At 52.0% G+C, this 21,832-nt stretch overlaps 1 protein-coding gene across 5 annotated transcripts in view; it reads left to right on the forward strand.

Moving 5' to 3' along the window:
• Window positions 1-21,832, forward strand: part of NPHP4 (nephrocystin 4) — a 103,086-nt gene that overhangs the window by 53,165 nt on the left and 28,089 nt on the right. For all 5 annotated transcript variants that reach the window (XR_012511486.1, XM_074377583.1, XM_074377584.1 and 2 more), the window contains 5 exons: window positions 13,971-14,032; window positions 15,891-15,992; window positions 17,399-17,547; window positions 17,731-17,922; window positions 18,343-18,530. Coding sequence is in view for 4 of the 5 variants with exons in the window: in XM_074377583.1 (XP_074233684.1) it covers window positions 13,971-14,032; window positions 15,891-15,992; window positions 17,399-17,547; window positions 17,731-17,922; window positions 18,343-18,530 (693 nt within the window). In the remaining variant the exon portion in view is untranslated. The remainder of the gene's footprint in view (window positions 1-13,970; window positions 14,033-15,890; window positions 15,993-17,398; window positions 17,548-17,730; window positions 17,923-18,342; window positions 18,531-21,832) is intronic.

Here is a 21,832-nt window from a genome sequence, read left to right on the forward strand (position 1 = left end):
TGTCTTGGCTACTGTGAATAGTGCTGCTTTGATTATTGAAGTGATTGTATCCCTTTGAATTAGAGTTTTCTCTGAATATATGCCCAGGAGTGGGGTTGCTGGATCTTATGGTAAGTCTGTTTTTACTTTTTTAAGGAGCCTCCATACTGTCCTTCTATAGTGGCTGCAGCAACCTACATTCCCACCAGCAGTGTAGGAGGGTTCCCTTTCTCCACACCCTTTCCAGCGTTTATTGCTTGTAGACTTTTTGACGATGGCCATTCTGACCTACCTCACTGTGATTTTGATTTGCGTTTCTCTAGTAATTAGCGATGTTGAGCATCTTTTCATGTGCCTGTTGGTCATCTGTGTGTCTTCTTTGGAGAAATGTGTATTTAGGTCTTCTGCCCAGTTTTGGATTGGGTTCTTTGTTCTTTTTGATATTAAGCTGTGTGAGCTGTTTGTATATTCTGGAAAGTAAGCCTTGTCAGTCACATCAGTGATCTACTGAATCCTAGAGGGACCCTCTGCAAATATTTCCTCCCATTCTGTGGGCTGTCTTATGGTTTCCTTTGCTGTGCAAAAAGCCTTTAAGTTTAATTAGGTCTCATTTGTTTGCTTTTGGTCTTGTTTCCATGACTCTAGGAGACAAATCCAAATAAACATTGCTGCAATTTATGTCAAAGGGTGTCCTGCCTATATTTTCCTCTAGGAATTTTATAGTATCCAGTCTTACATTTAGGTCTTTAATACATTTTGAGTTTACTTTTGTATATGGTGTTATAGAATGTTCTAATTTCATTCTTTTATGGGTTAGCTGTCCAGTTTTCCTACCACCGCTTATTGAAGAGACTGTCTTTTCTCCAGTGTATATTCTTGCCTCCTTTGTCATACATAAATTGACCATAAGTGTATGGGTTTATTTTTGGGCTTTCTGTCCTGTCCTATTGATCTATTTCTCTATTTTTTGTACCATACTATTTTGATTACTGTAACTTTATAGTATAAAGGAGCCAAGGAGCCTGATTCCTTCAGCTCTGTTCTTCTTTCTCAAGATTGTTTTGGCTATTCAGGGTCTTCTGTGTTTCCATTTTTTTGTCCTAGTTCTGTGAAAAATGCCTTTGGTAATTTGATAGGGATTGCACTGAGTCTGCAGATTGCCTTGAGTACTATGGTCATTTTAACAATATTGATTCTTCTAGTCCAGTGGGTTAGTTTTGATTGATTGATTTTTGTCCTAATTTGGATTATATTCATAATCCCTGCTTCTTTATAATCATAATTTTTGATAGATTGCAGATATCGTGAACTTTACCCCACCGGGTGCTGAGTATTTTTGTAGTTGATAAATACTCCTGAGCTTTGGAGTCAGTCTGGCTGCTCGGGGTCTTGCCCTTGAGATCTGTCAGACAGGACCAGACGGGCATTCAGTGTAGGGTGCAGTGTTCTCCCCTCTCGGTGCTCTGCCTGATGCCCCCTGAGTTATGAGGTTTACCAGCCTGCGGGAACGGCCTGTTTCTGACCTTGTGTGAGCACTGGGTCCTGGTTCCTCTGGTCTGGGGGGCGGGTTATTTCCCTGTCCTTGGGTGGTTTCCTGATCAGTGATCTGATGAATCCTAGAGGGACCCTCTGTACGGGGCTGGAGTCCTCTCTCTGCCCGCCCCTCCTGTCTGGTGCTCAGCCCTGCAGACTCCAGCTTCCTTGGCCCCCCGGGCTCTGAGCTTGGTCATCCAATCAGGAGCTGCTGTGTTCTGTCTGGGTTCCCTCCCCTGCACGTCCACCTTCAGAATCACTCAGCGTGGCGATCTGGGCCAATCAGAGGGCTTCCTTTTTTTTTTTTTTTTTTTTTTAAATTTCTTCAATTTTTTAATTCTTTTTTTTTTTTTAGTGGAGGTACTGGGGGTTGAACCCAGGACCGCATGCAAGCTGAGCCCAGGCTCTACCACTGAGCTCTACCCTCCCCACTGAGGGCTTGCTTCTTCTGTTTTCTGTTCCCCAGGATCCTTTGCTGCCTGAATTCCAGTATCTTGAAAACTGCTGTTTTTTATATTTTGATAGTCTGAGAAAACTTTGTTTTGGATGGGAGGGTAAGTCTGGTCAGAAGCAGAAGTCTTTGCTGCTGTTAATGATTCCCAGGCCGTGGAAATCATCCACCCCAGGGCTGGTGGTCCCAGCTGCTTTGTGCGGAATGTGATTCCCCACCCGGGTCATCGTTTGCATGACTCTGAGTCCTGGCTCATGCCCTCTGCCTGGGAAGTGTCTCCACTGTGCACTGCATTTATTTTCTTTTAAAATATATCCTTTTTTATGTAAAAAATTACATATTCAAGAGTGGCCAAGGCAATTTTGGAGAGGCTTCACCTGTCTTGATTTGCAGGGTTACCATAAAATTAGAGTGACCAGAACAACACGACAGGTACAGACATAGATAAATAAGTAACAGGACAAAATAAAAAGTGTGGTATATGACAAATTACAGATAAAGGGCATATTAATTTCCTATTATTGTGATAACAAATTACCATACACGTAGTTGCTTAAAATAGCATGAACTTACTATCAGAGTGTTCTGGAGGTCAGAAGTCCAAATTCTCACAGACTAAAGTCAAGGTCTCAGGGCTGTGTTCCTGCTGGAAGCTCTGGGGGAGGATCTGTTTCCTTGTCTTTTCCGGTTCCCAGAGGCCACCTGCATCTTTGGCCCCTTCCTCCGTCCTCTGGGGCAGCAGAGGTACATTTTAACTCTCCCGCCGCCCTGTAAGGACTGTTGTGATTGCATGGGGTCCACCCAGATCATCTGGGACAGTCTCCTCATCTCACGGTCGGCTGATTAGCTACCTTGGTTCCCTTGGCAGTGCAACACAGCATGTGTGCAGGGTCTGGGGATTAGGGTGTGGGCCTCTGGGGCTGGGGGCACGATTCTGCCTGCCAGCGGGGCAAGGGAGGGCCAGTCAATGAACAGTCCATGTGGAAAATATAAAATCAGATCCTTATTTCATGTTGTGTACAAAAATAAATTCTAGGTGGATTATAAAACAAAACTTTACAAGTATTGGTAAATTTTAGCATGAGAAGATTGGAAAGAAGAAAGATGTTAGAAAGAGCTGTTCTGAATCAATGAAGAATAATAAACAAGATAGAATAATGGGCAAAGGATATGAAGAGGGAGTTCACAGAGAAGAAACCGGAATACCCGGTAAACACATGAGAAAGTGCTCAGTTTCACTAGTGATTGGAGAAATGCAAACTAAAATGAGAAATGATTTCCTTCCCCTCATGTTGGGAAAACCTTGCTGTGTGACAGTACTCAGGTTAAGGAGGATTTGGGAGAAAAGCTCTCACCACGTAGAGAGGTTTGCAGTACGTGCGGCCACTTTGAGGAGCAGTTTTGTAATGTTTAGTTAATACCCTGTAAGTCAGAAATGCCATTTCTGGACACCTGTTGCAGAGGGGAAGTGGTTCATGTGACACGGGGACCTGGACGGGGATGCTCGTGACAACACTGCTTTTAGTGGCTGAAGCGTCGGAACCAGCTTGCCTGCGCCCCGGTCGGGGGATAGAGGGGAAAGCTGATTTATTTGGACAGCGGATGCTTGATTGCAGGTAAAATGCAGAGAATAGATCTCCCCACATTGTGGTGGGTAAACCTTCACAAGGAATGCTAAGTAGAGATGGACAGCTCAGCAGCCTGTAAGTGACTGGAAACTGTCACGTGTTGTTGGTGAGTGCAGACTTGCCAGCTGGATGACCTTAGACCAGTTGCTTAATGTGTCTGTCCCTCAGTTTCCCTAGCTGTCAAATGGGTGGCTTAAAGACCTAAGTATGCAAAACAAAACTTGAAGAGTCTTAGAAAAAAAATTGGAGACTATTTTTATGATCTTGGGGTTAGGAGGGCTTTCTTAAACAAGATAAGGCATAAACCAAAAGAGAAGATTGAGAAATGTGATTATGTTAAAATATAAAGCTTTAATGGACAGGGTGTGGAGAAACGGGAGCCCTCCTACACTGCTGGTGGGAATGAAGTTTGGTGCAGCCACTAAGGAAAACAGTATGGAGGCTCCTTAAAAAACTAAAAATAGACTTACCATATGATCCAGCAGTCCCACTCCTGGGCACATATCTGGAGGGAACTCTAATTCGAAAAGGTACATGCACTCCAATGTTCACAGCAGCATTATTCACAATACCAAAATGTGGAAACAACCTAAATGTCCATCAACAGATGACTGGATAAAGAAGTTGTGATATCTTCATACAATGAAATAATGCCATTTGTTGCAACATGGATGGACCTGGGGATTGTCATTGTAAGTGAAGTAAGCTAGAAAGAGAAAGAAAAATACCATAAGCTATCACTTATTTGTTGAATCTAAAAAAAAAAAGAAGGAAACAAATGAACTTATTTACAAAACAGAAACAGATTCATAGACATAGAAAACAAACTTATGGTTACCGAGGGGAAGGGGGTGGGAAGGGATAAATTGGGAGTTCTAGATTTGCAGATACTAACTGCTATATATAAAATGGATAAACAACAAGCTTCTACTGTACAGCACAGGGAACTGTATTCAATATCTTGTAGTAACCTATAATGAAAAAGAATATGCAAATGAATATATGTATGTACACATATGACTGAAACACGATGCTGTGCACCAGAAACTGATGCAACAGTGTAAACTGACTATACGTCAATTAAAAAAACAAAAGAAAAAAAAAACAAAGCTTTTATATGAGACGACTCTAGAAACACATTCAAAAGACGAACCTCTGACTGGAAGACATCTGCAGTACATGAAGCCATTAAGCACGAATGGAAAGGAGATTAGAAAGAAGAAAGGTTATAGAAAGAGCTCCTCCAGGTCAATAAGAAGTCGTTAAACAACTGAAAAGAAAAATGGCCAAAGGTTATCAGGGGTCGTACAGGGGATTCGATGCCTAAGGGTCCGTCCAGGTGCTCGGGCTGCCTGGCCGGGCAGATGCTCCCCAGCTGCCGTCGGCTGTCATCAGCCTGGTCATCACCGAACCACTGCTGGTGTCATCCTTCTGCGTGACATGTGCTCATACCCCTTTGCACCACCCGCCCAGTTAAACGCAGGTCCAGAGTCTTACTGGAAGCAAGGCGACCAGCAGGTCAGGAGCAAAGGCAGTATCTGCACAGAGCAACTGTTGACCCCAGAGTCCCTGATGGGCACAGACCGGTGCCCGTGACACCATCCAGGGAAGCAGATTCCCACTGGGCTGGGGAAGGTCAGTGTTGGCCCTGCTGCTGCCACTTTATGCGAGCCATTCTGGAAGAGGTAGGTTTGCTCAGTGCCCCCCACTCCCCATATCCATTCAGCAAACTCACTGAGAGTCTGTGACGTGCCAGGTACACTTCTAGGCTCCTGTCCTCATGGGGCTTATGTTTTAAAAAGAGACAGTAAGTGAACACACTAGCCAGTGTTTTAGGTAGCAAAAGGAAAACCGTACCACTCTGGCCTTGGCTGCTGATAGGAAGCTGTGTGCACGTGGGGCGGGGAGCGTGTGGGGTTTTCTGCTCAATACTGCTGTGCGTATAACCTTGCTCTGAAAATAAAGTCTATCAAAGAGTAAGACAGAATAGCAGGTGGGGAACTTCACAGTCAGTGCCTGTCTTGATGTGATTAACTTGTGTTCAGGATTTATGTTTCTGTTTCCATATTTGAGGTCCACGTGCGGCCGAGGCCAGGAGACCTCAAGGCCAGACAGTAAATGTTTCAGGCTTTGTGGGCCAGACAATGTCTGTCGTAGTTGCTCCCCTCTGCTGGTGTGCAGTGAAAGCCACAGATGGCGTGTAAATGAACAGGCAGAGCTGTGTTCTGATAAAACTTTACTTATAAGCACTGATTGTGGGCCAGACTTGACCAGGGGGCCATGATTTGCAGCTCCTTTCTTTTTGCTTGTGTCTTTGAGCACGCTGCTTGTGTAAAATGAGTGCTTAGGGTTCTCTGGACACACAGAAACAGGGGGATACACATAGGGAAGAGGAAGAGGAAGAGGTTTATTACGAGAAACTGGACCGCACACTCAGGGAGGCCGAGAAGCCCCATGACTACCGTTGGCAAAGCTGGAACCCAGGAGGGCTGGTGGGGTGGTGCAGTCCGCACCCAGAAGCCTGAGAACCAGTGGCGTCGGTGATGTAGATTTCACCTGGGTCTGAAGGTCTCAGAATGGGGGATCCCAGGGCAGGAGAGCAATGTCCCAGCTCTGTGGTCAGCCGAGGGGCCGAGGTGTTCCTTCCTCCACCTTTTTGTTTTGAGTAAACCCTCCACAGATTCCATGATGTGCACCCCCACCCCCACCCCCAACACGGGGAAGGGCAAAGGCTCTACTGAGTCACTGTTCGAGTGCCAATTTCACCTGGAAACACCTTTGCAGACACACCCAGGATAATGTGGAAGCAAGTATCTGGGTGCCCCATGAGCCCGTCAGGTTGGCACTTCAAATGTTAAGCATTTTTTCTGTGCTTTCGACTAGTTTAAACAAAAGGCAGGACCTGTCCCGTGAAGGTCTAGTGGAACTCAGCTGTAAAGCCTTCGGGAATCTGGTGCCTTTGAAGGGATGTTTTGACAACCGGTCAAGTTTCTGTTGGTGGTTACTGGTCTGCTTGGGTTTTCCAGCTCATCACGTGGGTACCTTTGGGGTACACACTCTAGAAAAATGGTCCGTTTGGTTGCATTCACAAAGATACTGGGATAAAACTGTACCTGATTTAAAAATTCTGATTTGCATTGTTAAATAACAGAACCCAACCGAGTAAAATTTAAAGCTCTGATTGGCTGTATTGAGCGAGGCGTGACTCGGGCCGCATCCCACCTTGCCAGGAGGAGGGCTCCTAGGAGCCGTGCAGAACGGAAGGCTCACAGGCAGAAGGGGTGGGGCTGCGGAGAGAGCGGGTTACCTGTCCTTCCTCTGGGAGGTGACGAGGGCCCGCGTGGCAGTGACCTCCCTGATGCCGACCGGGCAGCGCCAGCCTGGCCGCTGAGACCGCGTCCCGGGGGAAAGCTGGAGCTGCACTGGGTGGGCGGCTCAGCCCTGGCTTGGTGACGCTGACTGAGCACAGGTGACTCTGCACTGGGCCTGTCGTTTTTTTGAACAGTATCTACGATTAGATCCCCCTTCTCGTTCCGAGTATTTTGGCGGGCCTCCTGTTCTGGGTCGGGCTGACGGGAGGCGTCTGCCTTTCATCACTCCCCACGAGGATTAGCTCTTGGTTCCCCTCGTTGGTTCCCCTGTCCTTTGTTTCTGAGTTTCTAATTGTATCTTTAATTTTCATGAACTTAACTAAAATTTAATTCTGTATGCTTTTATCAAGTCCGTCCTCTTAATTTTTAAAAAAAACCTTTTAAAAGTTGAATGCTTTGTGTTTTTCCCGTTTATCGGCTTCGTAATTGTCCCAGCTGAGGTTCTGCAGTTTTCTTCCAGGTCCAGTGCGGACCCTGCTTCGTACATTTTGAGCTGTAGGATTCTTGTTTCCTCACTTGTTGATTCCCATTTCTGTTGCCTTTTACCTAGAATTTAGAAGTGTTTTAAAATATTCCCACGTTAAAAAAATGTATACATACTAAACTTTTCTTGCCCTTTCAGAGGGAAACTCACCCTCATCTTTAGGACCCTGCTCCGCTGTCTGTCTGCTCCCTGGCACGGCCTCCCTCCCACGTCTCCCGCCCCTTTGGAAACCCCGCTGTTTATTTTGTATCGTTGTTTGTTTGCCGAGTGGCTTCCGTCTGCTGCTGCTCCTGGGGTGTCTTGGTCCAGCTCACTGTGGTAACAGATAGTTCCAAAATCTCCCCAGTTTAAAACAACAAGGTGTATTTCCTCCTCTCCCCCGACATCCTGGTGGGTTGGTAGTGGCCCTGCTCATCGTGATCCCAGCTGGCGCTTGTTATCTTGAGTCCTGCGGGTTCCCACGCCACAAAGAGTGAGGTCTGAAAAGGATCTGGTTCCAGCGGGTCAGTGCTCCGGCCCGGAAGTGACCCCGTCACTCCTCCCAGCTCCTGGGCTGGAGCCGGTGCGTGGCCCCTCCCAGCCGCAGGGCTGCGCCCGGAAGAGCCTCGGGGCGGATGCTTGTCCGATGCTAGAGACGATCCCGATCCCAGGGGCATCTCCCGATCGGGGGGCCGAGCCCATGTCTCTCCCTGTGGCTCAGCAGAGTCCTGCCCCTCCTAAAGCCCTCAGCCCTGTGGGTAGAGAAATGGGTCCATCAGGCCTTTTCCGTACAAGGGGTAGAAACTCAACTCAAAGTAGCTTAAACAGAGAGGGAGCTGGTGGGCTCACCGACAGAGAAGCCCTGGGGTGAGGCCGGGCTGCATCCTGGCACTTGGGTGATGTGGTGAGGACCCGGCGTGTCTGTCTGTCTGTCTGTCTCCCACTCCCCCCCACCCCCCGTCCGCTCACCCTCGAGCTCTCAGTGTTGACTGCCTTCCAGGGAGGGTGTCCCTGCGTGGCGGCTCCGGGAGCTGATCGGCTATCCCTGCGCTTAGAGCTTCTTTTACTCAGTCGTTCCAGTGGAAGTCCTGAGGGGGAGCCCCTCGCTCTGCGCAGTCACCTGCCTGTGCCCTGGATGCCTGTGATGGGGACAGGCTGGGACAGTCCGTCTTGGGTCACACACCCTCTCTCGGTGTGGGGTTGGGCCAGCCCACCGTGACCACAGGCTTGAGGACTGGGGGCTGGTTCCCCAAAGGGACACCATCGGTGCTGCTCTCGGAAGAGAGGGTGGTTCAGGCGGGCGAGACTGGCAGATGTCCCTCGATGACCCCTGTCCTTGGTCGTTCCCTGTCCTCGGCTGCTTCCACGGTGTAGTTGGATCCCAGCTCTGACCAGCTTTTCCTGCATTCCTTGATCTTTGAATGAGCAGAGATTGGTAGCTCCTGCCAGTGAGAACCCGGCCCGTGCTCTGGAGGCCCACTGTCTCCACTTCCAGACGGACTGCTGGGCACAGAGCAGGGTTTGGGGGGCAGGGGCCCCTCCTGGGGAGGGCTTCCCTACAGAGGTCACTCGCTTCGGGCTTGAGACGGGCTCTGTTGCCCACTGAGCTGCACCTCCTTCTGGGCGGCCGGGCCAGTGGTGTTGTTCTCCCGTGCACGGGACTCCCTGAGCCGCAGCGTGGCTTGTCAGCGCGGAGCTGTTGGGGGCACATGGCCTTAGCTTTTTGTCGGAAGATTTACTGCGCGTCCTTGGCAGCCAGGGGCAGGTGTCTGGTGGCAGGTCAGGCGTTTGCTCTGGTGCAGCCGTGCGGTAGCAGCATCGGCTGTTCTTCTGCTCCTGTTTGGGGACCAGCGGATCTGCATGGATGGACCCCGATTCCATTTGGTTTATTTAATTTGGATTTATCGCTGCATTCATGCCACGTTAATGTGATCGCCTTCATCCTAGGTTCCAAGCATTTGAAAACATTGCCTCCCCAAGATCTAATATAGGAGACTTAAATATCCGCTGGTGGTTAACTTACGATGGAACTTTTCCTACTTCAATATTTTACCAACTTATATGGGTCCTTTGGAAATCTTAACGGTATGCGGCTGTCACTTTAAGTGAGGTGCTTTGGCTTTCTGTTATAAATTAGCCTTTTTATTTTTTTTCTGCAAAATTACAAGGGCACAAAGGTCCATCCATCAACCTCCATGAAAAGGCGGCGTGGGGCCACTAGAGGGCGCTCAGTCTTCAGTTTTCGGAACTTGGAATCTCCCTGACCCATATTTTGCTTTTGAATATTCTGGTGGTGTCAGAATTGTGGTGTGTTTGCTTAAAAAATGTGAAAACAGCCATGTAGAAGGGGTCACTGAAAATACGCAGTAGTTATGGTGTTTCCCAGAGTTGAACTGAGCCAGATACTTGACACGGTGGTGACCTTTTGTGCTGTGGACGCCGTGGGGCACGTCCTCCCCGACAGGCACTCCCGGGCCCTGGATCGTGTCCTCCTGGAAATCACGCAGCAGTAGGGAGGGCTAAACCTGTCGAGCAGGGGATGGGAGTTGAAGCACCAGGAACCCGAGGGCACGTTCTACAGAGCGCGTTGGTGAGAGGTTCAGAGTGACGGCTTCCAGGAGGGCGATGATGCTTCTGAGCCTGGTCCTTGAAGGTGACCCCATCCCCAGGGCTACGGGCACGTCACGCACTGCTCGCTCCTCTCGGGCCTGATTAACCGAGATGGGGCATGTCTGGGTCTCAGATTCCTTCAGCACAGAGACCCAAGCCCACTCCCTCGTCCAGCTGTCCCCTGACCTCTTCCTAGACTTTGCTCACCTCCCCCATTCCTGTGATCAAAGTCTGGGGGAGAATGCCTTTGTAAGCCCAGATAATCAGGAATAAGGGCTTTTCAACTGGGTTTGCCTTGTGAATTCTTAGTGTCTGGAGCACCATTAACTACGGAGTGAGCCTTTATTTTTAAGGTCTGACAAAGAAGCTGTTTCCACGGTCTTTACTGAGATCGCGGCGATGGTGTCTTTCGCTGCGATGACCCCGTCCTCCCCTGCGCCTGTGGGGCCAGCTGGTTGGCCCCGTCCTGTAACATCCCTGGACTCCCACCTCCTGGTCTAAGGCCTGCACCCCCCCCCCGCCTTGTCCTGAGCTGCCCGGTTGCTAAGCAACAGCCGCCTCTCCCTTCAGCTCAGCACCGGCAGGTCTGTCTGCTGAGCTGAGCAGCGTTTTCCTCCGTGAACCCCCATCGTCAGGCTCTGCTGGCTTAGTCTCCTTTCCTGGGTTCAGCCAAGAGCGCGCTCTGGAAAGCGGCTTGCACGTGGGGTAAAGGGCTTCAGTGCTGCCTCCTATGCAGGGCCTGCTTCTGGTTGGTGGTCAGCAGGAGGGTGCCGATGGGGACCCCACTGGCATTCCCAGGGAAGACACTGGCCAGGCCTCTGCTCTCTCCAGCCTGAAGGGTGTCTTCAAGCCCACTGCCTGATCGCCATTTGTCTGGGTACTTACTTTGTGTCTTTCTGTGGCTAGAAGTGTTGACTTGAAAAGTAGCCCCTCTTGCCCCGGAGCGTGAGCTGTCTTCAGATCTGTGTGGTCCTGAACCCCCACCCCCTGCCACAGGGTGCAGCTGTGTGACCCAGCCCAGGTTTGGGGCAGACCACAAGCCCCCGCCTGGCCTTGTAGTCAAGGGTAGGGCATTTGGGCTTCTAGCAGCCGAAATGACGGAAGAGAGGACCAGACAATGGAGCTTCTGGTGATGGTGCTTTTCAGCAAGTGGAGGTTGATGAGGGGGTAATGGGGTGTCAGGGAAATGAACCTTCAGATAGTGGCAAAGCTGGCCGCACCTGGACACGTGGGGCTCGCCTTCTTCTCAAGCAATCAACGTGGCCCTGTCCCCATCGCGGTGGGCTCAGGGAGCCTGGGGGCCGCTGACTCTGCTCCTCCCAAGGCTGAGGTGTCCCTGAGCTGCCCAGAGCGCCTGGCAAAGCCGTCGTCTCTGAGTTCCTGCGCTCTTCTAATGCCCAGGTGACTTACCTGAACCAGAGCCCTGCGGTGCCACGGCCAGACAGACGCCGATGTTACTGCCGGCGGGGGAGAGGAGGGGCCCGGGGTGCAGTCAGCAGCTCCTGCCTGGACAGCCACGCTCGGTGCTGGGCCCCCTCGTGTCGTAGGTTCAGCCGGGAGCGTTGTCATGAAGACACGCCAGATAATGACCAGTAAACCAGGATTTCAGTTCTTTTAAGCTCCGCAGGTGACGCAGGAACACACGCTTACGTGTGTAAAGGGGGAAGCCCAGCCTCGCTGCTCCGGCTGCTCCGTGAGTTTCAGCGACTTCCCTGCGCGCCTTCGCCCACGCGCGGTTCTCTCTCTCTTTTCCTTTAATGCAGCCGGGCTTCGATTCGGCGGCTGGCTGGTGACTTGTTTCTCGCTCTGTAACTTGCCTCGGCAACATCGCACGTCAGGACCCACCTGTCAGCCTCCCCGTTTTCGCTGGCTTCCGTGCTCTGCACACGGACCTGCCCGCTTTCATTTAAGGGCTCCATTTTCGGGGGCACGTGGGCCATTCTGATGGCTGTTTTCCGCGGTGCTGCCGTGGAGGCCCTTGTGCACGTGTCCCACACACACCGCCCACGTCACTGCACACTCGGCCTTTGCACACACATGAGTGGCCCCACGGCTTGGTCTTGCCCACCCTGGTTGCTCTCAGCCTGGTCCTGCTCTGTGGCAGAAGGCGGGCTTCCCAGTCAGACCCCCACACCTGCACTGTGGCTTTTGGGAGACTTGGACACGTCTGGAGGACACGGTGTCCCTGGGTGAGCCTGTTAGAACAGTTTGAGAAGCAACTTAACCAGTGGCCACCATGTGGCACATTAAAGCAAAAAGACTTGAAACCGAGTTATTTTATGGTTTCCATGTATTTTCTCTCAGCCCGTGCCTCCCTGGGCTGTGTGGATCCTGGGGTCACCAGCGGTTGTCATTTTAATCCGCTGCCAAAGCCTTTCCTGTGCTGTTGATTCTCTAGGAATATAAGATTGCCCACGTTGTGATGTAAAGAATTACCTTTAAAAACACAGCGCAGCACCCAGCTGAGACAACGTGGGGAAAATAAAAGAGCTTGTGGGCCGTTTCCAGGGGGCTTAGATGGTTTAACTCTCCGCAGCGTGAATTTCGACCTTCCTCGACTGGGGGACGGAGGCACGAGGGCCGGGCTCCGAGCACCAGCCTCTCTGAGCAGAGGAGAGCGGAGCTGTTTCCTGCAGTTTTCCCCTCGTTACCACAATCAGCCCGTGGAGTTTTCAGTCTCTGTTTTGGGTGGAACTGGGAGAATGCCGCGTCTGCCCTCCTGTTTCACCTTTCAGGCTGCTTCAGGGAGGAGGGCGGGGGCAGTGAGCGGCTGCACTGAGCCCTGAAGGTGTCTGGGGAGAAGCTCGTGGTTTCGTGGACAGCGGGCCCCGGCAGAGCCCTCGTCTGCGTTTTGCTTCCAGTGCGGTGACGTCTTTCCTGGGAGGCGAGGCTTGCTCGACGGTGTGCTGACTCCCTTTGAAGTGCGTTTGTTTCAGGACCCGAAGGCTCCTTGGGTTGCAGCGTTCCCGAGTTCTTTGGAACCACGTTAACTTGGCTGCTTCGAAAGGGGCTGGGTGGAGTGGCCCGGGTCAGGCGGGCAGCCCCCACCGTTGGCTGGAGGTGGCGAGGCTGGTGGGTGAAGGCATGAGAGATTCAGCGTGTCGGGGATGATCTTGAGGAGATGGGGGGCCCTGGGCCCCCCAGCCAGGCTGAGAGTCTGGGCGGTTTAGGGGACTCCTGCAGGGGAGCGGGCCCGGGATGGGGCGCGGGAGCAGCACAGGTCAGCACCAGCCTGGCCCTTCCCTGGGCCACCGCCTGGGGACCGTGCCTGGGGAGTCTGCTCCCTCCTCAGGCGGGGGCCTCGGGGCCTGCAGGAACCAGCCTGGCCTCAGCCAGGGCAAGGGGGCCCCGCAGAGGACTGGCCTCGACTCCTCTTGCCACTGACACACCCACACTAGCACCCCTGTAGCGAGTGGGACTCAGGAGACAGGCTGTGCTTGGGGCGTCAGCGGGGCCGTGAGTGATGGAGAACGCAGCCCTGCTGCGACGTCTGGCACGTGCACCTGCGTGGCTGCTGAGAAGTTTCTTATTTAACAAAACAGCAGGGGAGCCCCAGCCCAGGAAGCGCCAGCCTGGGTGGACGTCAGAGCTCGGCTCCCGGGAGGCCAGGGTGCATGAGTGAGTGAAAGGAGGACGAGCCCCAGGGTGAGCCCCCGAGGGCCTTCGGTGTCTGAAACTGTGTCTCACGGAGCTCACGGATGCAGGAGCAGGAGCAGGGAGAATGAGGCCGGGCAGAGTGCAGAGCGAGCCCAGGTTCCACCCCCAGGCGGTGACTCGGTCCACTTCGCATCATCCCCAAGTCTCCTCCAAGCACTGAGCGCGGCTCAGCTCTGAGCAACAGCGCCATTACCACCAGCCCCGACTGAGCCAGGCTCGGGTGCCCTCACCCCACCCAGGGTGACGGCCCCCTCCCTTCCCCATGTGCTTCCTCCCAGGTCCTCCAGCACCACCGCCCCAGGGGCTCGCCGCCCCGCAGGACTCGCCTGTGGGACCAGGGGTAAGTCCAGGCCCCAGGGGCCTGTTTCAGAACTCCAGAATCAATTGTTTAAAGGTTCTGGGGGCAGGAAAGTCCTCCTTGCATCTTTAAAAACAGCTGATGGCCTATTTTCTTTTGTGGGGCTGGGAAGGGTCCTGGAGAGCGAGAGGGGCGGGCCCGGCCGCGGAGGGGGAGGCGTCCTCAGCCCCTCCTGCCCGCGCGCTGGCCTCTGGTGGTTGTTGATTGTCTTCCAGTTGGCCGTCAAAGGTCTGTTTCAACACTTAAATGATGTGTTCTCCCTGCAATTATGTCTGATGGCTGAGAACCACTCAAGACTGCACGGCCTGGATTTTTCTTTCCCCCGAGATGCTGAGGGGTGGTCTTCACCCCCTCCCTCTGCTGGGGGGTGGTGTCTGGCAGTCACCAGCGCTCAGGGCAGTGAGGCTGAGGCTTCCCCGGGCACCAGCCAAGCCCGTATGCCGAGCACAGCCAACAGAGGCCCGGCGTGTTGACCGCCACCCGCTGGAGGACAGACGTCTCCCCCGGGTGCTGGCAGTGCGTGTGGCCCCCTCTCTGGAGTCCTGAGCTGGGTGTGGGGCTGCCCCTGGCTCTGGGCTGGCTCTGGCCGCGTGGGTTTGAAAGTCAGAGTTGGCTTGTCCTTCCCATGACTTTGCCAACATCGCCCTGGAAACTGACTTTCTAGAGAAGTTGAGTAATTGAGTACCAAAGGCCGTCCCCAGGAAGTGGCTTTCATGGGCACCAGGCGGCCTGGAAACCAGTCCAGAAGTGGATGTGGTCCTTGCCTGAAGACACGTTTGGCGACAGGCTCCCGAGCTCCCTGCTGCCTGTCCCAGCATCTTCCCTCAGTGGTTTCCATGTTGCCCCACGTGTTGAGGGACCACAGAAACAGCGCCTCCCACCCCGGAGGCAAGAGAGGCTCGCGACAGCTTGTGGGGCCTGAGGGGCCTGAACACGACCCTAGAGACCTTCTCTGCCCCTGAGATGCTGCCTGGCTGGGCCTCCCAGTGCTGCCCGAGCCCCTCACCCTTTCTTCCACACTTCTTCATGTGTTGGGTCCCTCTCTGGGCCAGCTGTCATCACTGACAGCAGATGTCCCATTTATAATGTGTACATTATAAATAGGGACCAGGATTTGAGAGATGGCTCTTCAGTAGAGTGGGGGTCCTCCATCTCTGCACACCAGCCTTTTACGGCAGCATTCGTTTTCCAGACATTTGTAACATTTATAGGAGGCTCGCCATGTGCTGGGTACTGAGCCAAGTCCTTTCTCATGGTAGTCCTGGAACTTAGGTGTTGTCAGCATCCCCATTTTACAGGTGAGGAGACCGAGGCAAAAAATGGTTAGGTGACTTGTCTGTAGTCATGTGACAGCCAAGTGGTAGAGTGGGGATCCCAGTGCCTGCGTCGGCTGCTGTCATGGTCATTGCCTCCACAGACAGGTTCACATCGTAGAAACACAGGTAGTTAAGTTGGAAGGGGTCCTGGAGATGCTCAGTTCAGGGATGGATGTGAAACCCAGAGAGGTTCAGAAACCAGCCGGCTTTGCAGCCCACGGGTGGCTGAGGACCCGGCTTCCCTGGCCATCTCGCCTTCCCCACCTTCTTTTCCTTGTTAATGATTTTTATTCAAACGTTACAGTCTGGGAGAGATCTCAGAGTTGCACGTCTCAATAATTAGAAGAGAAGAAATTAGGAAGGGTTTTGGATTCCAGTCACAACCAGATCTCAGACCTTGCTGCCTTTTGTGGCTACATCCAGGGTCCTCCTTCCTTCCGAAGGCTTTGTGCCAACGTGGGCGGGAGAGGCTTGTGAAGTTGTGAGTGCATTTTATCATCTGACCCAAGCTTTTTTGCCTTCAGTTGTCACTCTCCCAGCTGGCGGCTTCCCCGCAGTCCCCGGCCCAGCGCCACTCACCCTCTTCCTGGCAGCCCCAGGGCCCCGCACGCTCCCTGGCCCAGCAGGTAGGTGTGTGCGCCCCCTCCCGTGCTGCCTCCTTCCCGGGCTTGGCTCCAGACTCCTGACTTGGGCTGAAGTCTCTGACTTGGCGAGCTGTGCTGGGCCTCGGCGAGGTGGCCGAGACCTTTGTGGGTTCCCTGGGGTGCGGGTGTAGGGGCAGGGCTGGGCAGCACCTCCTTCCCCAGCGCATGCTTGCCACCATTCCATCTTGGCGACCAAGGGGCCTGCGGTCTGGGAGCTTTTCCTGCCGCAGGGCTTGACTTAGGCTTTTGCTCAACCCGAGAAGACAAAGTTAAACTGCCTTCAGATCTCTGTACATCAGCGAAAAGGAAAGTTTCTCCGGGGATGGAAACAGAGGCCGATCCAAGCTGCCAGCTCCCCTCCAGGAGAGTTCGCGAAGCCCACCACCCTGATTCCAGGGGAGCCGAAGGGCCGAAATAGGCTTGTTTCCTTCCACTGACCTCAGGGGTTTCACACAGGGTTTGCTGGTTCCCCTGCAAACTGCATCTCCCATTTTGCCCTGGGGGTCTGTTGAGGAGAAACGGCTCTACTTAATTACTTACTAGAAAACACTCTCAGTGCCGTGAAGTGCCTTCTTCCAGAATGTATCTGGGGCTCACGTGTTTGTGAAGAGCCTGCCTCTCGTGTTGCTGGCCCGAGGCCTGTGCTCTTGCCTCGGGTCACGTGGTGTTCCTTCTGCACTGAGACGGGAAATTTGGGAAGCGAGCTTGAGAGAGAACATTCCAGATTCCAGGCAAGCTCTTCATGTAAATTGACGCCTCCTGCTTGGGAGGGAAATGCAAGGCGGAACGCGGGTGACCGCCTGGAGCGTTCGGGTGACGTGGGGACAGGGGAGCGCCTGCACACGAGCTGGGGGCTCGTCCCACAGGCTGTCTTGTGCCGTTGGAGGTGGTTTCATTTTTCTGTTCCACAGATGTGGCCGTGGCTTTGACATTAATTTGACTTCTCAGGCATCAGATGTCCCCCGTGCTACTGAGCTGTTCATAAAATTGATGATTCTTTCCTCACTGCTTTTTAAAAAAAATTTCTTCTCTTCTTTTTTTTTTAATTGAGGATGAGAGAAGTAATTAGGTTTGTTTGTTTGTTTGTTTATTTAAATAGAGGTACTGGGGACTGAACCCAGGACCTTGTGCATGCTAAGCACACACTCTACCACTGAGCTAAACTCCCCTGCTTGCTTCTTGACTCACATAAAATCCAAGATGCCCAGGTAAATCCTAATTTCAGAGAAACAACAGTTTTCAGCGTGTCCAGGACGCTGTGTGGGACGCCCTTGTGTTACCTGAGATCACAGTGCAGCTCAGCCGCCTGTGCGTTCGCTTGTCCAGGTGTCCTGGGTTTCATGCTGGGGTCCCCGGCGGCCTCACCTGGGCCCCATCTTGTTCGGCAGGAGTCCCCCTTGGAGGGCAGCATCTCTCACCTGGAAGCTGACCTGGGGCAGACGTCCTGGGCCCTGGGGATGCCCGCTGCTGACCAGCTGCGGGAGCTGCCGTTCGCGCCTGTGCACGCCCCGCCCGTCGTGGGGACCCAGGCCAGGAGGTGAGCAGCTGGCCGGGGGGCCCCAGGCGAGTGGTGTGCCGCTGAGGCCATCGGACTCTCTGAACAGCAGGCTTTCCCGCTTTCCCCAGAGAGGCGGATCCCGGATCCCATGTCCCGGATCCTGGTGCTGCCTCTCGGCCGGCCCTGTCCTGGAGGCTGGCTCAGGGGGTCTTCCTGTTCCAGCTCTGGGGGGAAGCTCTCGCGAGCATCCATGGTCCTGCTGCAGTCGGCCGGCTTTCCCGAGATTCTGGACGCTAATCAGCAACCAGCTGAGGCCGTGAATCCTGCGGATCCTGTGAAATTCAACCCTCAAAAGGAAGAATCAGACTGCCTACAAAGCAATGAAATCGTGCTACAGTTTCTTGCCTTTAGCAGGTGGATCCTTGACTATTTTGTCTGTTACTCTTTGCCTGGCTTTTGCGTTTCTTGTGTGGAGGAAGAACTTATGTGTGGTTCTGACCTGGCAGAACTCTGTGATCGGGTCACATTAGGTTAAGGAGTGCCGTCTGTCTTTATTTCTGTTTGGCTCGGACCCACCCGCAGCCATTTCCAAATGCTGTAAGACCTGCTTTGACGGTCTGCTGTGGTCCTTAATGAAAACAGGGACAGCGAGTTGGCCGGTCCCCGGGCACGGATGTAGCTCCGAGACCAGGTTTCTCCAGCCACGCCTGAACTGGGGGCAGGTCCGGCGGGCTCCCCGAGGTCACCGTAGGGATGCTGCTGTGTGCGTGCGTGGTGAGAGCCCGGGTTCTCTGCCTGGGTACTTGACTGACGCGGAGCTGTCGTTGGAGCCAGGGTGCCCCAGGACCGCCAGGCAGCGCCGTGGCCGAAGACCGTGTACTTCACCTTCCAGTTCTACCGCTTCCCGCCCGAGACCACGCCGCGGCTGCAGCTGGTGAAGCTGGAGGAGGCCGGGAGGACCAGCTCCGGCTCCCTGCCCCACATCCTCGTCCCAGTTCATAAGGACGGCTCCTTGGATACTGGTGAGTGCCCCTGCCCCTGGCAAACATGAAATCCAGTGCCGGGCTCTGTGAATTTTCTTATTTAAGAAAGATTGTGCAATGAATAATTTCAAGCATGTACAGAATCTGAGAGGATAGTACGATGAATCCGCACTTCTGCCTCTCAGCTCTGACGATGATCAGCAACACCCCCGCCCAGACCCCTCCCCAAACCGGGGCTCTCTGAAGCAAATCCCAGACAGCATACAATTTGGTCTATATTTTCTTGTATATATTTAAGAAACGAGAGCTTTTTAAAAAATTTTTATTTTTTATTGAAGTCTACTTGATTTACAATGTTAGTTTCAGGTGCACAGCAAAGTGATTCAGTTACACATATACATACATGTACATATTTTTTCAGATTCTTTTCCATTATGTGTTACTATAAGAAATCGAATATAGTTCTCTGTGCTCTACAGCAGGTCCTTGTTGTTTATCTGTTTTATGTATAGTATTGTGTATCTGCTGCTAATCCCAAAGTTAAGGAGTCTTTTTTGGAAAACATAGACTCAGTAATATTACCCCACCTGAAATAATGACTGAATATCATCAAATATCTAGCCAACATTAACATTTCCCATCATAAATAATAAAAAAATACTGCCATAAAATCTTTTAATAGTTTATTCAATCGGGATATGTACGTATATGCAGGACTGGGACACTCTGCTGTACACCAGAAATTGACACATTGTAACTGACTAAACTTCAATTAAAAAAAAAAAAAAGAAACGGCATAGGATTGCTATATAACTTATGCACATCCTCCTGTAAAAGTAGTTTATTCAGTCCGGGTCTCAGGAAGGCCCGTACGTTGGTGTGATTCTGCAGCTCTTTCTAGCCGTAGTTGCCGTCACCATCCCATCTCTGCTGTTTTTGTTTTGCTTTATCTGTTGAAGTGGCCGCGTAGCTGGTGCCCTAGAGCTCCCCGCCACCTGCACTTAGGTTTTGTGTCCCAGCGCTGACGTTGGCGGTGTTCCTCGACCCCCGCTTTTTCCTGTAAATCGGGAGCTAGGTGCAGACGCATGAGCAGACACATGCTTTCTGTTTGGGGCAAGACTCCTCCGCAGCTGGTGGTGGGTCCCCTCTCTCTGCAGCCGCATGACACCTGCGGCTGCTCGTGCTCCATTGGGGGCCGTCAGGACCAGGGCTCCTGAACTGATGGCTTCATTCGAGGTTGCACAGCGGTGACGTCTCACTCCCAGAGCACATCTTCGTCTGTTGGCTGGAATGCTTCCTTCAAGGGGAACTTCCCCTCTTCAGCTCTGTGGTTACCTTGACACACAGTTCACACAGGGAAGGCAGAGTAATGCTTGATTCTACTAATTTTCAAAATAATGAGACAGTTCCCAGTATTCTTCACGGGTGGGGCCAGTGACTTTTTTTTCCAGGTATCACTATAAATGGACGGATTTAAATTCTAGTGGAGTGAAACATACGACATACGTCGATGTTTTTGGTGGCCCTCTGCCCTGTGTTGGGTCAGTCACGTGGCTGGTAAGGGACGGAGCTGGGATCCGAACCCGTGCTGCCTCCTGAGTAGAAAGTAACAGGTGGAGAACAAGACGTATTAAAATACCAAATGAGAGTAGTTTAACATCATGAACATCGGGCACAAGTGACAGCAGGCAAGTGCGGTGCCAGGATCAGGAAGCCTGCTGGGTCATAACCGGGAAAGTAAATTGCTGGGAAAACCCGATTCTGAGTCTGTGAACTTCTAAAAACACAGCCTCCAGTCACGAGGGACAAAGTGCTGGGCTTTACGGGGAGAAACTGACAATCCTCTGAACACAGGAGAGTTTGACACCCTTCTGTCAGTACATTGATAGATCCAGCAGAAAGAAAGAATAGGATGTTGTGAAATACAATTTAAAAAGATCTTATAAAACCCATACAGCCACTTTAGAGAATACGCATTATTTCAAGCATACTTTGAAACTTATAAAAACTGATTATTCATATATATGTACATATTTTAGGCCCCCAAGCAGATATGGCTATTTACCAAGAGAACCTGTATCTACTAATTTTGCAGCATCCTCTGACCACAATACCTCGAGGTCAGAAGTCAGTCACTGCCTCCCCACAGAAGGCTCCAAACTGCTGGATTTTTTTGAATTTTAAAACATACTTCTAATTTTTCCCTAGGTCAATGAAGAAATCAATTTAGAGATGGCTATTTAGAAGTGAACGACAAAGTAATATTGCCTATCAAAACTAACAAGTAAAAATGGTAATGACCAGGAAATTCACAGCTTTAAATGCTTATATTGGGAAAGAAGGAAGTCTATTTTAATATGCTGATCTAATTGTTCCACTCAAAGAGGTTTGGTGAAAAAAACAACAATGGGACAAACCCGATAAAAGTAGAAGGAAGGAAATTAAAAAGTGAGCGTACATGTTTAGAAAAGAAAGAAACAGAGTTAGCCGAGCTGTGGGGCGTGAGGGGTTGCAGGTACAACAAGGCTCTGTTCCCTTGTCCAAGGTCAGAACCAGGGGACAGAGTCCGAGCCGTGGTGGGAATGCAGTTAGTCCGAGGCCTGGGTGTGCTGGCGTGTACCCCCGCTGGGTGAGCCACAGGCCGAGGTCGGGCTGGACAGCCGCAGTTAGCCTCAGACCCTGCCGCCCCTGCTCACCTGTGCACCCCAGCATCCTCTCTTCCTGCCGACAAATCTGAAAAGAAGAGACGAGGGAGGAGTGAGCAGACCCACCGGCCCTGCGCTGCTTGCCCTGGAGAGGAGCACGTGCAGGGCAGAGGCGGGACAGGAGGCCCCTCTGCATGGAGGTGGGGCTGGGGAAGGGTGCTCTCCTGCGTCCTTCCTGGGTTTTGTTCTCTCAGCTCCCTGGCTTAACTATGGAGTTTATGGCCAGCCAGGGGTGTGGCCCTCCTTGGGGGAGGGGACCAGTCACCAGTGGGGAGGTTTCCCAGCCTTCCTGGGACCACTTCTCCTTTTCCACCTTTCCTTTGCTAATTAGTCCTCCGGCGATCAGTGGGGGACAGTTTATGTCCCCAGAAGGCTCTGAAATGGATCTGAATAATGTGTTGATTTCAAGGTTCCTCCGCACTCCTTGCTGCAAACTCATTCCCTTCTCGATTTCCCATCTAAATTCTATCCAGACGCTTTATCCAGTGTGGTTCATCAGAGGTTCTGCAATGAGGTTAAATGGTAGCATTAAGATAATGCAATAAAAAAGGCCAACCACTTAGAGCTGCCCCTGATTTGACTATAAACCCCTTTCCCTCGTGAATTGCCTGGAGAGAAATTAGTACAAAAATTAAA

Source organism: Camelus bactrianus, chromosome 13 (genome assembly GCF_048773025.1).
Source record: "Camelus bactrianus isolate YW-2024 breed Bactrian camel chromosome 13, ASM4877302v1, whole genome shotgun sequence".
Classification (NCBI taxonomy): Eukaryota; Metazoa; Chordata; class Mammalia; order Artiodactyla; family Camelidae; genus Camelus; species Camelus bactrianus.